Source organism: Lepisosteus oculatus, chromosome 26 (assembly GCF_040954835.1).
Source record: "Lepisosteus oculatus isolate fLepOcu1 chromosome 26, fLepOcu1.hap2, whole genome shotgun sequence".
In the NCBI taxonomy this organism is placed as follows: domain Eukaryota; kingdom Metazoa; phylum Chordata; class Actinopteri; order Semionotiformes; family Lepisosteidae; genus Lepisosteus; species Lepisosteus oculatus.
In genome coordinates, this window is record NC_090721.1 from 7153622 (window position 1) to 7170599 (window position 16978).

A 16978-nucleotide genomic window follows, 5' to 3' on the forward strand; every position below is an offset into this window, starting at 1 on the left:
CAGCATTTGTACAACATGTGAATGCATGTATATTAACATGTATTGACAGTTATAATTACTTCTGAGTTTCACTGTGAAGTGGAATAACAGCAGTGAAAGCACACTACAGTACACCTGCAAATTTTACATCTTATCCTTTCTAACCCTGAAAGGGAACTAGATAAAATAGAACACATGCATACATTATTTGTGCAAATATAGCAGTTATTCCTATAAAGATACATTTTGACGCATTATTCATTATTCAGAAAGCATATCACACTGGCTTTGTAAGCAATATTTAAATTAATAAGTAGGTGATGATCTCAAAGCATCACTCAACAGTTACACAATGAGCTGAGTTATTAAGAGCTCTGTTTTTATTTTATTCTTCTGATGAATGCAAGCTTTCAGCTGTGTAAAGAGAGACTCTGTCATTCTTGTACAGGAAGTAGAAACGTACAGAGAGGGCTGGACTGTAACCACTGGCTTAACACATGAAACACTTAATTATACTGAAGTAAATACATTACCCTGCAGTGTCTACTGACACAGATGAGCGTTTAGCCCAGGCTTTCAGATTAATTAACAGCTAAAAATAATAACAGGATTCCTGTACTGAAAACAATATTCAGATACTGCACTGACGAACAGCTGATACACTAACGGTTCTGTTGCTGAAAACAGGGAGAGAAGAAAAACTGATAGACTGACATAATGATAAAGAAAACTTAGTTTGGAATATTAATATCAGAAAAATCGCTCCAATTGGCAATTTTGTTTTATTCTTTCTATAGTCTTCTCTAAGTAAACATGGGGTTTTGACCAGTGGACTACAATTTTCTATTAAATGGGCAGCATCCACATACAGTATGGAGTATATTATAAATGTATTAGGCTTACTGTATACACAATGGTATATTGGTATGGTATTGCATCTTAAACATTCAATTGCTCTTTTATGTGCCTGTATTAGAGTGGAGTAGGTACTGGCATTGAATTGAGGATAGGCACCTCAAGACAAGTCTTTTGTATGAACCTGCTGTGTCATTTCTGTGACAGAAGTGATATAGCACAGTCACTCTCGTGTGACTGATACTTATTTTTTTAGAAAGGCACAGGGCCCAAAGATCCCTAAAACGTGAGTTAGCTGTCAATAACTTCTGCTCTTCAGTTCACTGACATGTTTACGGAATCAGAGAGTGTGTCTTCCATCTTATGTAGCTCATTGTCTAATAGTCCCTATAAAAATGAGGAATCAGTGCTGTAGGTGCAGAAATACAAGTTAGAAAAAGAGCTTTTCAGGCTCTCTTTGTTGGTGGCCACAACACAACTATAGTCTCAGCTTTGAATGTTCATTTGAAAGGAAATAAAGAAACGCACAATATATACAGTATTCCTCACACCTACTGTACATCTCTGCATGATATCATTTGCTCTCATCTGCTACCTTAAATATTTTTCTTTATTTTTCCCATCTCATTTGAATCAGAATGCAAACAAACAAACAGTCCCACTGGCAAATTAGCACCGCTATCATTTTTTCCAGCAGGTTCCCTGAACTTTGTGCCTGACAGCGAGTGAGCCCCTGGTAAAGGTGGCCCCGTGTATTTAAATCTTTGTCACACTGTACATTGAAAGCTTTTGTTTGCATACAGTACAATGAGTGTTGCGGACACAGGGAGTAAATATGTGTGGTCAGCCCATTCTCCACCAGCCAGATCAATGGACCCCAGCAGCACACCTCCACTTCAGATATAGTTATGCAGATTGAAGCCTTTGGCCTTTTTCCAGAATTGAGTTGGAAAGATAAGATACGTTTTCCCAAAGGTGAGTGCCTCTGGGTTTTGTCCGGATAATTGGTTTTTTATTCTGTTTTATGTTTTGTTGTTGAGGGGAATTTTTCTGTGTCTCTCTGGCGGGGCAGGTCTGTTGTTTTCTCCTGTTGGAACAAAAAAGCAAGGCAGATGCAGTAGCAGTGACCCTGTTTTTCACAGGCTGATGCCGGGACAAGGGCAGGGCTCAGGTTGTTGCGTTGTGCTGTAGATGAACATGGTTATGCTGTTGTTTCAATTAAGATCAACATTTAGGACTTTTTTTATTTTAAGCATGACATACCTTTACTGCTTTAAGGATTTTTTTCCCCTTAAAATCAGAGCAATAACAAATTAACAAAAAAGGAAACATGCAGTAATATGTATAAAACCATATCAACCCAAATAATATGTCATTCTGTCGCGAACAGGATGGTGACAGACACAGTGTTTACCTAGTAAGTATGGCCTTTTCTAGAAAAAGACCTTTGCTGTGTTGTAAAAAAGTAATGTTTGTACAGAAAGAAATAGCAGATGAGCACAGCTGGCTTTACAATTTTACCAGATAATGTATTTTGATCCACACGACGCTTATATAAAGTAGGTTTTTGGTATGAATTAACTACTTTACCTTAACTAAACAAGGAGTTCATCTGAGTTTACGACCTTCCTCTGAAAGGTACAAGGAGACTGCATGCTGCACAGCTCTGGCCTCGAACTTGATTTTCTTTCTTGCTAAAGAGAAAGTCAGTTTAGGAGCAGCTCCACCTCAGACTGTGACTAACACACAATCACAGATAGGTAAGGTACTGAGACAAAGTGGGGGAAAACGTTTCCAAAGGAATTTTAAATGATGACGATCGGCGAAACAATTAAATTGTCATAAACTTTCACTTCACTTTAATAGATGTTTTAAGGTATGAAGCTGATCTCTCGGCAGTGATCCTCAACCAGAAGCAAGTTTCTCTGGCTTCTGATGTGTCTGCTGAGGCTTCTTAATGACAGGAACATTATAAGGGTTACATGGGAGAAGAGGCAGTGCTAATGGCCATTTGGTCCCTTATTCTGTTAGGAGTTGAAGTTGTTCCTTGTTGTCGACTTACACAGAGGTTTTGTGACCTCTCATGTACATCAACACGCACTGCAGTCATGATGCTGGCTCCAGGGATCCGCCAGTGACCTCCCTGGTGTATCTGCACACACTGCGGCTCCAGGGATCCGCCGGTGACCTCCCTGGTGTATCTGCACACACTGCGGCTCCAGGGATCCGCCGGTGACCTCCCTGGTGTATCTGCACACACTGCGGCTCCAGGGATCCGCCGGTGACCTCCCTGGTGTATCTGCACACACTGCGGCTCCAGGGATCCGCCGGTGACCTCCCTGGTGTATCTGCACACACTGCGGCTCCAGGGATCCGCCGGTGACCTCCCTGGTGTATCTGCACACACTGCGGCTCCAGGGATCCGCCGGTGACCTCCCTGGTGTATCTGCACACACTGCGGCTCCAGGGATCCGCCGGTGACCTCCCTGGTGTATCTGCACACACTGCGGCTCCAGGGATCCGCCGGTGACCTCCCTGGTGTATCTGCACACACTGCGGCTCCAGGGATCAGCCGGTGACCTCCCTGGTGTATCTGCACACACTGCGGCTCCAGGGATCCGCCAGTGACCTCCCTGGTGTATCTGCACACACTGCGGCTCCAGGGATCCGCCAGTGACCTCCCTGGTGTATCTGCACACACTGCGGCTCCAGGGATCAGCCAGTGACCTCCCTGGTGTATCTGCACACACTGCGGCTCCAGGGATCCGCCGGTGACCTCCCTGGTGTATCTGCACACACTGCGGCTCCAGGGATCAGCCGGTGACCTCCCTGGTGTATCTGCACACACTGCGGCTCCAGGGATTAGCCGGTGACCTCCATGGTGCATCTACACACTCTGAAGCCATGATGCTGGCTTCAGGGATCAAATAAGACACAGCCTCCTCTGCACATCAGCTAGAGTGACTGGAATGTGACACTTCACAGGGGTTATCAATTGGGAACCTCCATTCAGCATTGTTTCTGGGAGTAGCCCACAAGCTGAGGGAGCTCCACAGCGGCATCAACATCCCAGAGACACTCCTTTCTGTCCTGTCACTCAGCTCAGTCCAATAAACTATGCCAAGTGTACCATCATGTCTTTCCTGATTGTCTTTCTTAAGCTCCCTTTCGCTTCCCCATGCAGCTTCCTCCCACCCCAGCCAGAGCCAGTTGCTGTTCCTCACTTTCCCTTCTGACACACAGTGAAACACTTGTCCTAACTCCTGTTCACTGCAGCCAGTCAGAGACTCTGGGACTCCACACCATCAGACCCCACCATCCCGCCTTGACATCAAAAATCCTGGAGTGGTTTACAAAAGAAAAACAATCCTGATGTCTGGAATATAAACAGACTCATGGAAATCTGAATGCCATTCCACATTATTTTCTTGCCTGCAATGTTAATTAAGTGGGACGTGCAAAGAGTTTTACAGCATCTTAAGAGCTATTGTTAGCCAGTCTATGACCACCAGTAGCTATGATAACTACTGGTAATGCCTGGATAGGTGATTTCCTGAGTGCAGGACGTTGGAGGCAGAGAATTGCCACCTGATATTTTGCTTTTCTTTTTTCCTCCTTTGTTTTTCTCCAGGTTAAGAAATGGGTGATTGGTCCATTCTTGGCCGCTTCTTAACAGAGGTGCAGAACCATTCCACGGTGATTGGCAAGATCTGGCTGACCATGCTGCTCATCTTCCGCATCCTGCTCGTTACGCTGGTGGGCGACGCCGTCTACAGCGACGAACAGTCCAAGTTCACCTGCAACACCCTGCAGCCCGGGTGCAACAACGTCTGCTACGACACCTTCGCCCCCGTCTCCCACCTGCGCTTCTGGGTCTTCCAGATCGTCCTGGTCTCCACGCCCTCCATCTTCTACATCGTCTACGTGCTGCACAAGATCGCCAAGGACGAGAAGCTGGAGAGCGGGCAGGCGCAGGCGGCGGTGCAGGGCGGGCAGGAGCCCGACGTGGGGGAGCCGGGAGAGCCTGGCGGCGGCGGGCCATCCTCCCGCTGCGAGGAGGAGTGGAATCTCCGCATTGCCAACGGCGTGGAGCAGACCCTGCTGGGGGAGGACATCGGGGAGGTGAGCAAGGATCCCACCCACCTGTCCAGCAAGGTCCTGCTGATCTACATCGTCCACGTCGTGCTGCGCTCTCTGATGGAGATCGGGTTCCTGGTGGGGCAGTACTACCTGTATGGCTTCGAGGTGCCGCACTTGTTCCGCTGCGAGACCTACCCCTGCCCCAACCGGACGGACTGCTTCGTCTCCCGCGCCACCGAGAAGACGATCTTCCTCAACTTCATGTTTGGCGTCAGCCTGGGCTGCTTCGTCCTCAACATCGTGGAGCTGCACTACCTGGGCTGGGTGTACACCTTTCGGGTCCTCTGCTCGGCCTGCTGCGCCTGCTGCAGACCCAGAGAGGGCTCGCTCGTGGGGGTGGGCCTCTACTCCTGCAACAGCCCCCTGTTCCTGCAGCTCGGGCAGTCCCTGCAGGAGAAACTGGCCCTCCCAGGCTCCCTGCCCTCGCCCAGGGAGAAGCTGGGCGGCCTCTCACCCTGCCCTCCCCCCATCTCCCTTGAAACAGACTCCACCGCCGATCGCACGTCCGGCAGGGGCCCAGAGGACAAGGAGAGGGCCAAGCCCCACCCGGGCAGGGGAATAAAGTCCTGGCTTTGAAAAGTGTTCCTTCACCTCCCGTTAATTTCAGTTTTCCTTTCCACGGTCATTATTTCGGGTTCCATTTTTTACAGCGTCATGTTACTGCATGGTGTTAAAAGGTAGTTCGTTTGCAGTGCAACTTCTTAAGTGTTTTATTTTAAAAGGATTAGAATAAAGTCCAAATGGGAGACCTGCGTAGAATGTTTTGTGTAGAAATATTTATGATAATTTATGTGATCGTACATACATTCTAAGACGTATGACTTGGCATCTTATCTAATTTGGTGTGTATTTTAGAGATTTTATACCGATTTGAAATCTGGACACACAGGCATTTCAAAACCCTCTTCTGATGGGTTTTTTTTCTCACAGTCACAGTGTTTTCTGTCAAAGGCTACAGTTCCTTGCACTTAACAGCCAGCAGCTGAAAACAGACTCGTTTTTATTAAGCTCCAGCATGCTTCTGGGGGAGATTCTCTCTGCCTGTTGGACCACAAATCATTTGATATCAGCCGAGTGTAACGTGTGTTCGGGGCACATTGCTGTGAGAGATCCTGCAAACCTTTCTCTGGAATTCAGGAAGTGAGGGGTAACCAGCCTTTGTCCCTCCTCTCTGTCTTGTCAAGCTATTGTAGAAACTGAGCACTTACAGTACATCTGTCACCAGCCACAACTGCTACATGAAAGAAGGTTTCTCTTTTGTCAGTCAGAGAGGCAGAAATGGTGCCCCTTTCTCCCATACCTACAGGTATAATTGCTGAGATGTCAGCACGGCTTTTGTTCTGACCTTTCCTATCGGATAGAAGGTTTTGGTTGGACCAGGGTTTGGGACAGACTCTCTCCTCCTCTTCAGCGGGTGCTGCAGATCTGATCTTGAGTCCTGATGATCTGACTGATTCACCATTATCTCTTCCTTCGCTTGGACCCTTTCAGAAGAAATCCAGTCCATGCGCAGTAGACAAAGTGCAAACTGTAGAGGAGCTTGTTGGGTGCGCCTTACCTGGCTATCAAATTATATCAAAAATTAATATCCATCCTGTGCGTGCCATCTTATTCTTTCTTTAATTTTCCTCCAAATACTGTTCAGACTTTGAACTTGTTCTCAACCACAATGGCAAACATGTAAAAGCACAAAATAAATGAGTTGTTCTGATTCTGCCTCTGACTCTGAGTCGAGCTGAGCTCTGAAACGTATTTCCTGAATCCCACCCGCCTCGGATTAACCTTTAAACTAGCCTTGACCCCAAATACACCCAACCACTAACTATAAACCACAGCCTGAATCTCGACCCTGAAAACCCTTACTCTGAATTTTACAACGTCATCCATCTTACTAAAACTAAAGCACGTCGTCATTATTTATCGGTTGTGCATGCGGAGATAAAAATACAAGCGGTGTGTTGATCGGTTTTCTAAATAATCTGCGATATCACGTCAAGGACATTCATATACACTAAAAAAAGTCCAGGTATGGTGGAGCGATACCATATTTTGTCCACGAGAGGGCGATGTAGGGACGGAAAGCGAGCCACGGGAAAAGAAGCTCAGCCAATACCGAAACCTCAACCAATTCTAATCCCTTTATCTATTTAGGGAGCTCTTTCAGAATTGAAATGTTTTCTTTGACTGTTTCCATCTTCTCATTCTGAAATGCAGCTGATGCATGAATTATGCCCACATTGTGGAATCGTGCCGGGGTGAATTGGATGTGTTCTGAATTCGGGGTAACTGGACTGGATAGCTCCATTTCTGTAGGCAGCAACCCCACTGAGACATTGCAAAGTTGCTCAATAACGAAAGGAGTGCAGTACTCGATTTTCAGAACAGTCGGCGTGTAAAAGCAGTTTGAACATGGTGACTTTTATTTTAGATATCTGGATAACAACCTATAGCAGCGTTCCCCCATCTCTACTGCTCGGGGTCTGGAGAACAGTGCGTCGTTTCTCTCACCTACTAACATCTCTACAACCACTAAAGTGACGAATTGGTCCATCTCCCGTCGTCTTGCACTGCTCAGGACGGCTGGGAACACAGAAACACGTGCCGAGCTGCCAACACAGCGACGATCGGAAAGGTACACTGAACGAGGTCGTCGCAAAACGCTGGAGACGGCGCGGTTCGGCCAGTGCAAGCTGAAATCCCACAACCAACACACTGAGTAGCGGTGGAGCAGTAGGTGGCACTGGCACTCCAGCATTTCCATTGTGCCGTCTGCTGTGAGCCCGCATCCAACTTTTCCGAAAGAGAAGGGGTATTAACCTTGGTGTCCTAGTTAAATCCCCGTTAATTCAGTCGGTGAAGCAGCGTCTCGCTTTTCTCAACCGATCCGCGGTGCCGCAGTGGCGGGCGAGGGCCGGCGGGTCGCCTCTTCTCGGCCTAAAGGATCTGGACCTCAGCCAGCGGAGGGCTGTGCTGGGCTTCCACCAACCGTCCAGCAGGGATCGCTGTAGGCGCCCCCCCCTTTCCCTCGGTCTCCATCTGCGGCGCTGCGCCGGAGTCGGCCCCCCAGCACCGACGCGCACACAACACTGAGGCTGCCTGCGCTCGCAGCTCGCACACCGGGGCGGGATCGCTGTCAGCGAGAAGGCGAGCTCCGCACGGCAGAGCGGTGAGTACAGCCGGACCGGCACTGGGAGGAATGCAGCACGCATGGCCTGGGCTGGCCTCTTTTCGCTACTACAAGCGTTTTAGGGGGGGACGTTACAATTGCTGCCGGCTGGACGGCGAGGAAATGAGGGCGAAATAGGCTTAGCCAGTGCTTTCATTAGCTGGTTAGTACTGTACAACAGCGGACGCCAGGACTCGGGAATATATACACTCGTGGTGGCTTAGGCGTGATGCTCTGCTTTATAAAACGTTTCCCTCCCCACCGTCTGTGGTCAGAATTGGTGCTTTTAGTAGCCATCGCAGCTCCCCTCTCCCTGCCCTTATTATGTGCTTGGGAAGGCAAACCACGTCCTTTTGCAAAAAGGCGATGTCAGAGCGGAAAGTGGCCAGCGGGCTCTCGCAAGCACGTCCAGCCGCCGCGCTCGTCAGGGAGACAGAACAATGCCCCCACGCCGGGACGCGCGGGGCCGTGGAGTCGTCCTGCGCGACTGTTCGCGGTTTCAGGTCAATCCAGCAGCCTCCCCTGCGAGCCGTGCAGGAGAGGGGAGCCGGGAGAAGGAAGGGTAGAAACACACACACAAAAAAAAACTAGGAGCCAGCGAGGGGGTTCGCGTGGGATGAGAATGGGGGGGGGAGGAGGAATCGAGGTTCCACGAGCGAACAAAATAACACACCCGTACATGTCCACGTTTTATTTTTAATATTGTTTCGCCGTGGAGTTGCGTTTCCCGAGTTTAAATTAAAAAAAAAACCGTGACGGTGAAATTGCTAGAATTCCTCGGAAACGATCCTGAACAGCGAAGCCCAGTGCTTCCAGGAAGTGAGTCTGTCCTGCGCTGTATCCTGATTGGAAGACGGCGAGCTGCCACAGCGGAATTGCAGAGCAGAATATACGATTTATCGTCTCTGTATTTACACTATCGCCCTAGGTTCGTTTCCGGAGACGGGTGATTTATATCCTTCAGTTTCTGTGATGTGTATGTACTATCAGTTTTTTTGTCTTAGGGACGGTATTGGGGCTGGCGATGTGTGCTCAAAACCACGCACGGAGTATGAGCGTTTTAATAATATTAGGCTCCCGTGGCCTACAGGGCTACCTGGCGAGGTGTACTGTCCGGCTGCAGTAAGGTAGCCAGCACTGGCATCCAATTCTGAAACAGTCAGAACGAGGTGTCTTTCACTCACTCACTCACTCAAAAGGTACGTGTGAGTTAAAACTGTGAACGTCAGACGACTTTCATTCAGCTGCGGCATAGACTCGCTTAGCCCGCCAACAAGTGCTTTTGTTAACCTTGCGACAAAACACGCTCGAAGTAGGTAAAACAGGTCTTTAGGGATTGTTTTTTTAAACATATCACATCCTAAACATGTCCGAGTAACCTCGCAACTTGGAGTATATAGCATACTCAGGTGTTATTCATGTGACGTATTCAAAGGTAGCTCGGCTGGAATTTGCATTCACTGTGTTAAAGCTGGAGTTAAACACTCAGCAGATGTCATCTGTTTTAGTGCTCATAAATGTTTGTTATAAGGGAGTGAGTAATGATTAATGTTCATTACGACTGAGCCCGTTCTGTCCTTGTTTTTTTCTGTCCAGAAAGGATCATAAATCATTTTTGTTAGACCAGCCGACACTAATGGATCAGAACTGAAATTGAAGTGTTCAATGAATGCATTGTTTTTTAAAAAAATATGATACAACCTGACTTTGTTCCTATTGTCCTGCAAAAGCAAAAGTGCGTGTATTTGAAGTGAAAGGAACCTACTGGTGTTGAGATCCTGTTTTATGTTTGGTAAGCACAGGTTATGTTACTAAGACTGTATCAGCGTTCTTACTGGGGAATCTGTTCTGTTACAGCCAAGACGCGCTTCAGACACTGATGATGACATTGTGCTCTGTGTACTGGCTTGGCTGTTACTGTAGATGTTAAGTGTTTTAGTTAGGTTAAATGTTTCCATGAGCTCTGTAAATGGAGACTTTTTGGAACCATGTTCATAAGCATTGTTTTAATCAGAGTAGGCGTAGTAGTCCTGATGAATGGCTAGGTGTCTGTTGCAGTACACGTGCTTTGGTAGTCTGAGCTGCTTCTAATTGTTTCCTTTCATAAATTATTGAGCGAAACTTATGGTCTGTATGACATATGCATGTGCGCTCTGTCATCATTTATTCTTTACGTTGTCCTTGTTTTTCTCTCTGCATAGTATCAGAGAGGGCAGTTCCATCATCACCAACAGGCGGCAACTCACTTCCTTTGAACACTTTCATGGTCTAGGTTTGGACAAAATAATAGTCATTGCATCAGTGGCGATTGCTTGCATTTGTACAAGGCTTTTGATCCCAAAGGATCCCAAAAGAACCCACTTCAGCCAGCACCCAGTCTGCACCAGCCGCCCCACCTGGGGCGCCACAGAGCACCCAGTCTGCACCAGCCGCCCCACCTGGGGCGCCACAGAGCACCCAGTCTGCACCAGCCGCCCCACCTTGTTTTTTGCAAGAATACTGTAGTTCTTGCTCAGAGGGATTTTGAACAGCTCGTTTTTTAAAGCGCTCTCATTGGTCTCTTAACACTGGGGCCAGAGGTACTTAAATAACACAGTGCCTTTTCTCCCTCGTCACCTACGGCCGAGGGCCCCTGGCCTGGCCTTGTCAGATCAGAGAGCCTCTCAATTAGTTTCTTGCTTTTCTGCAGATGTTGGGATGGAGCCTTTGAAGTTGCGGATGTGTAAACGTGTTTAAAGAGCATTTAGGGAGCCGGCCCAGCTGTCACTGTACCCTGGAATGTCGCAGCGGAATTTAACGACTCTTGCAAGTGCTCACTTGCTGGTGGTGCTTGAGTCTGACATGCTGTGTTCATCCTCCAACCTTAGACAGGGTGGCCTGGTGGTGATGGGAGATGCATTGCTTTTTTTCAGTCAGTAAGATCACTCTTACAGCACGTGATGTGTGCAGTGCCTGTCCTGCTGCCCCGAGGCAGATTATTAACATTTGTTAAAGCTTGCTGTGGAGGGAGAACTCTCCCTTTGTTCCCAACAGTAAAAGAGATTGTCGCAAAGGAAGCAATTTAATGTCTTATCTATGAAAATAAAAAAGTTGAAATATTCAAAGTTGGGTGGACTCTTAGCATCTGATACTTTGTGCTCAACAGTAGTATTTAGTTTCTCAGGCAGCAGGGAAGGATAGCTGATACATTCGCAGTTTGTCATGTTTGCTGTGCCCTTGCCTTGTTGGCCATAATTAAAATAATTGTGCTTCTATAGTCCTCGTGGAAAAAAGAAAGACATGGGATAGTGCCTTTAAAGTCCTTGTCCCACTGCTGTCTGCTAGTCTCTTCTTTTGGAGTCCAGGGGCAGAAATATCCTCTTCCTGCCGGTTTCAAAGCATTTCCTTCATCAGCAGTGTTTGTTTAGATGCTGTGCTCTCCTGCTGGTGGGAACTCAGTTTTGGAATGGGAGTTTCAGATGCTGCTGGACAAGACTGGAGTTCTTAAGAGGGCTCCTCCTTCAGCAGGCTCTCCGACCTGTTACAGACATCACAACAACACTCCCCTGTTCCCTCCACCCTCTGTACTGCGTCGCCTGTGAAAAGTAGTGGAATGGCAGATGAGCTGAATTTTCTCATCAGATGAAGGGTTGGGTGTTTGTTTGTTTTTTTTAGCCGGAGCTTGTGGAAATAACAGCAGTAAGCAGAAAGTGAAATATTTTCTGGAACAAGACGGAGCTGTCCGCTTGCTTGTAGAGTACAATGCTGACAGGATTAGTACAGTGAAGTGAGACAGGTGAGCCAGTTAACCGATACTGCCAGTGAACAGGTTTTGTAAGTGCACAGTGCTGGGACACCTAGGGGTCCTCCTTAATTTAGAAACAATGTGCTGTTGTCGGACCAGCGAAATAGACTGTTAATTACTGGGTGGGGGAGTGCAGAGTGGTTAAGTGTTTGAATAGGCTTGGTGTGTGTGCTGGTTCGTTAGCAGGTACTGTTACTGTCGGCGTGGAAAAATAGTGAATTGTGTCTGTAGGTGGAATATTAAGTTGTGAAGAAAAAGATATTTGACAGGCTGCTCCTTTTTTTTAAAAAAAAAGTAATCAGAGCCACATTGGGGAGAATGCATTTCTGTTTCCTGCGCAGTGTCTAGAATGTTTAAATTCTGTGAATATTTCCCTTGATTTTTGGGTTTGGCTGTAAATGCCTGTAATAGGAGACTGGAATGCCATCTCTGGCCAAGAGTTTAATGCTCTTCAGTTGTGATGTGGAATCTTTTTCTGTATTCTTTGCGTATTAATTAAGGGTAGCAAAATATCGTCGCCGCTGTGATGCTTGAGCTTAAAGGCATTTAAAAGTTGTTTGGTTTGCAGTGTGATGGAGCATTAATTATGAGCTCTATAGGAGTGAGAATAAAGTCAACTAAAATGTGTTTATTTGGAATGTTTCTTGTTCCCCTGCTGGGCTCAGACAGTTCATCCCTAAAACAGGGAATGACGTATTATTTGGAATGTAATTTCCAATCATGTTTTGGGGTCATGGCGTGCTGTTAACTGTTTTGTTACTGTAAATGACATCTGGTTACACATGATTGTCCTTATTACCGTCTGTGTCCTCCTTCAGGGTATTGAAGCTGGTTGTCGTTTCCACTGCCTGGGAAGTTGAGAGGCTGGACCTGAAGAGAGCGGGGACTTGGGTTCTGTATGGAAAGATTCTCCCCGAGTGAAGAAGTTGAAGCCAGACGGGGGGCAGGCTCTGCTGGGAGCTCGGGACCATGTTCAACCTGATCAAGAAGGACAAGGAGCGGGATGGGGCGCGGAAGGAGAAGAAGGACAAGAAGGACAAGAAGGAGAGGATGTCGGCCGCGGAGCTGAGGAGCCTGGAGGAGATGAGCATGCGGAGGGGGTTCTTCCACCTCAACCGTGCCTCCAAGCGGGATTCCAAGGCCAAACTGGAGATCTCCAACCCCATCCCCATCAAGGTGGCCAGCACGGCGGAGCTCAGCCTGGCCGACATCGACTCGGACAGCGCCAGCAACCGGGGCAGCGTCATCCTGGACGCCGAGCAGCTGAGCACGGCCAGCTCCAGCGACGACATCAAGGGGGAGGGGCTGGACGGCCACCGCAGCTCCGTGCTCCAGCGGGCCGCCAAGTTCGGCGCGCTGGCCAAGCAGAACTCCCAGGTGGGGCAGATCATCAAGCGCTTCTCTTTCTCCCAGCGGAGCAAGGACGAGAGCCCGTCGGAGGCCTCCACGCCCTCGGAGCAGAACTCGGCCGCCCCCTCCCCGCAGGTGGAGTCCAAGGTCTTCGACGCCCAGCTCAAGCAGGACTCCCAGCAGCCCCGGCCGGCCGCGCCGCCCGCCAAGGCGCCCGCGGTGCGGGTCCCCGAAGTGGTGGAGAAGGTGTTCCCCGCGGACCTGCGCCTGCCCGCTGTGGTGCCGCCGGCCGCTCCCGAGCCGCGGGAGCTGGAGCTGCAGCGCCGGAACACGGGCGACTTCGGGTTCTCGCTGCGCCGCACCACCATGCTGGACCGCGGCGCCGACGGCGGCGTCTACCGGCGCGTGGTGCATTTCGCGGAGCCGGGCGCCGGCACCAAGGATTTGGCGCTGGGGCTGGTGCCGGGGGACCGGCTGGTGGAGATCAACGGGCGCAACGTGGAGAATAAGAGCCGGGACGAGATCGTGGAGATGATCCGGCAGTCGGGGGACACCGTCAAGCTGAAGGTGCAGCCCATCCTGGAGCTGAGCGAGCTGAGCCGCTCCTGGTTGAGGACCGGCGAAGGGCTGCGCAGGGAGGCGCTGGATGTAAGTACCCACCCCTCAGTTTGCACACACAGGGGCCATTCCAACGTCCAGTTTATTCTCGCTGCATCTGTGAAAAACACACGTTCGGTGTGCATGAAGAAACTCGGAGCCCGTGTAACACGTGCTCGAAGTTGCGAGATGTTGGCGTGATGCATTAAGTCTTTGCAGGATCTAAGTCCTTGGGAGTGGCTGTTGCGTCCTGAGGGCGGCCCGCTTTTCCGCGGATGTCTCCTCTTAACCTTTCCCCACCTTTCCTTGTGTTGTCCGTGTAATGCTTTCTTGCAGGTACTCTGCAGATCTGCTAAATGCTGAGCCTGCGTTGCGGAGATGCAGCAGGGCTGTCGCACAATGTTCAGTTAATCCCAGTGGGGTGCATTGTGGTGTAGACACTGGTGATTTTAAAAAAAGAATGAAAGTGGGAAGTGAGATTTATGGGGGGAAAAACCATTGCAGGACTTCCGCCCGGACGCAAGAGGAGGACGCTTCAGAGAGAAAGAGAAAGTCTCACTGTTTTCGGGATGACTTGTGTCCCATCTTGCTTGTTCCCCTTGTGTGAACATTTGAGTATGCTTGATCTGTGAGCTTGGAGTGTATTTCAAGGTTTTTGACTTATTAAGGAGCCTTTCAATGTGTAGCCGTTTCAGCCTCTGCTTTATGGACCTCTTGCCAAAATTGCAGTTGAAAAAAGATAAAAGTGTTGTTTGCCAGTTCTACCTGAAACGCACTCTGATTGTAAGCCTGTAGCTGAGCTCCGTGATTTTCCCATAAGCATAGTCGAGAGCATAAAAACCTCAGAATGTGCACAGCAGCGAGGAGACCATTCAGCTAATCTAACCTGTTTGGTTGCTAACAGCCAAAGGCCTGAGGGTTTCGTTCACCTGTGTCTTGAGCAGTGTGTCTGGGAATTGTGTACCAGACCCTCACTGCACTTTGTGCAGAAACAGTACTTTCTGTTCTTAGTTGTAAATGCTCCTTCATACTCTCCACTTACAGTTCATCCTGAGATTGTCACTATCGATTTTGAAGGAGAACATTGTGCTGACTGTGCCAATGCAGTTATCTTGAAGAATGTTGATACTTTAACAATCTAGATTTTGTATTTTCCACAGTCCTGTCACAATGACAGGGGTTTGATCTTGCCCACATGGCGTTTTCGTGGGTACAAGGGCGAGGAGTCTTGAGGGATGGCTGTCGTGTTCAGATTGCTGTAAAGGCACTGTGTGTTCGTGGTTAACTGATTTAGGCTGATGGGTGTTTCTCTCCGTTAATATCAGGAGAAAACCTTTTTTAACATATGTTCTGTTATATGCTCTCAGTTTCGTTTTCGGGTCTCAGATAAGAGTTGCTTCTATGGGGAAAAAAAAGAAGAACGAGATTTTGTTTGTAACAGCAGCTACTGCAGGTCAGTCCAGACCAGGACTGTGGGCACTTGCTTCACCCTGGGAGGGTTGGAGGCTCAGCAGTGTCAGTCAAATATTCATCTTTACACATCCCTGTTGGCTATTGGAAAACACCAAAGAATTGTTCTTACTTTGATTTACCTTTCAAAACTGTTTGAAGCCCCTCGTTTGTTGTTTTTTTTAACCGCTTGTTTTTCATGCTAAATAGGGTAATTTGATGATTGAAAATCTCATTTTATTCATGAATGCCACGAAGGAAACCTCGATGTACTAGACAACCAGCTTTCCTTGTGTCCTACAGCAGAAATGTTTTTGCTTCATGTTTTTTTAAGAACAAAGAACCATTCGTCCCATTCGAACCATCATTTCGGCAGCAGTGCTCTAAAACCACTGGAAAACCCCAAGTGACTGTGGGTGGCGTTATTTAAGTGCAGCTGTTAAATACTATAACTATTATACTTAATAACTATAGAGTTGAGGAGTTATGAAGGCCAAAACAGTCTTAATTCACTGTGCTTCTGGCTGATGGAGTCTATATTATGCCTGTAGAGATAGTGGCCTACTTCAGTGATTCTGAAGAAGTGCAGTCCACTTGGTTTCATAATCATCAATGAGTAAAGGTCTGGAAACAGTGATAACAGAGGACTATTTCTGTTTACGACCTGCTTTCAAACTAAAGAGCATTTGGATGTATTCATGCTTCATACTCTTTCTCATCACCTAAATTAGACCCTTTCCCTGCTATGTTTATAAGAAGGTAAAAACAGTTACAGACGATACCATCTGGCCATAGCCCGTTCCTTAGTTAATAGTTAATTGATCCCAAGATCTCATTGAGCTGTTCTGTTCAAAGATACCAGGGTGTCGGCTTTAGCAACATGGCTGGGTAGCTTGTTTTGAACTCCCACAACCCTCTGGGTGAAGAAACACTTCCTGCCACAGTTTCTGCTTGCGCCCTCTGGGAAAGGCAAATTACTAGCGACAACAACCGCTATCAGGCAAAGCAAGTAGAAAATGGACTTCCCCCGGCATGATTCCAAGTGCCCCTCAAGTATAAGTAGTGATGCCATTTTTGCAGGGTCCTGGTGGAGGGATTTTCCAAGAAAAGTAGCAAACCCTGGTCATGATGTCTCATGCAGATGTCAGGCAGGGTCGTGATGGAGACTCGTGGTGCAAAGGAACATCTTCGGTCTTTTATCGGCGAGCAGCTTCTTGCAGAATTCTTATTGATTTTGAATGCATCGCCGCTTTTGAGAAGGATGCTGATTGCGTTAGCCTGACACGGGTGTGGAGTGCTTTTACGCCACGCAGAATCTCCTCTAACACTCAAGAGCAAAGCACACCGTTGAAAATTAGGATTTTTTTTACTTATCAGCGCTTTGAGGTCTTTGAGTAGCTCTCACAAAATTGGATTATTATGATTGCTTTTTTTCTCTTTCATCCTTCTGTTGCACTCTTGTGTGAAAATAAAAAAAAAAGCTGTAATGCTAATAGAAATAATAATAACACATTTGTTTTAGCCTTTTTAATGGACTCAAATCAGAATTATACAGATGAGCTCCATGCTGTGTTTTCTGTCTACACGTGCTGAATACACTTTCGCAGACGTTTTCCAGACTGATTGATCTGTCGTGTTGTGGCCAGTTTCAAATTTTG

At 47.8% G+C, this 16978-nt stretch overlaps 2 protein-coding genes across 9 annotated transcripts in view; both read left to right on the forward strand.

Moving 5' to 3' along the window:
• The first annotated feature begins 1693 nt into the window (after window positions 1–1693).
• LOC102683622 (gap junction delta-2 protein) lies at window positions 1694–6679 on the forward strand. The gene is made up of 2 exons (XM_069184276.1): window positions 1694–1809; window positions 4466–6679. Exon 2 carries the CDS (start codon window positions 4474–4476, stop codon window positions 5548–5550), a length of 1077 nt encoding a protein of 358 aa, XP_069040377.1. The 5' UTR covers window positions 1694–1809; window positions 4466–4473; the 3' UTR covers window positions 5551–6679.
• A 1308-nt stretch (window positions 6680–7987) lies between these two features.
• The window catches only part of myo18ab (myosin XVIIIA b), a 119343-nt gene continuing 110352 nt past the window's right edge, over window positions 7988–16978 (forward strand). For 3 of the 8 annotated variants that reach the window (XM_069184257.1, XM_069184260.1, XM_069184263.1), the window contains exons 1-2: window positions 7988–8140; window positions 12743–13922. In XM_069184257.1, the coding sequence (XP_069040358.1) occupies window positions 12894–13922 (1029 nt within the window). In that variant the 5' untranslated portion in view covers window positions 7988–8140; window positions 12743–12893. Of the gene's footprint in view, window positions 8141–9053; window positions 9069–12742; window positions 13923–16978 lie in introns of those variants that run through there. The other 5 variants (XM_069184267.1, XM_069184269.1, XM_069184275.1 and 2 more) reach the window with 3 other exon arrangements.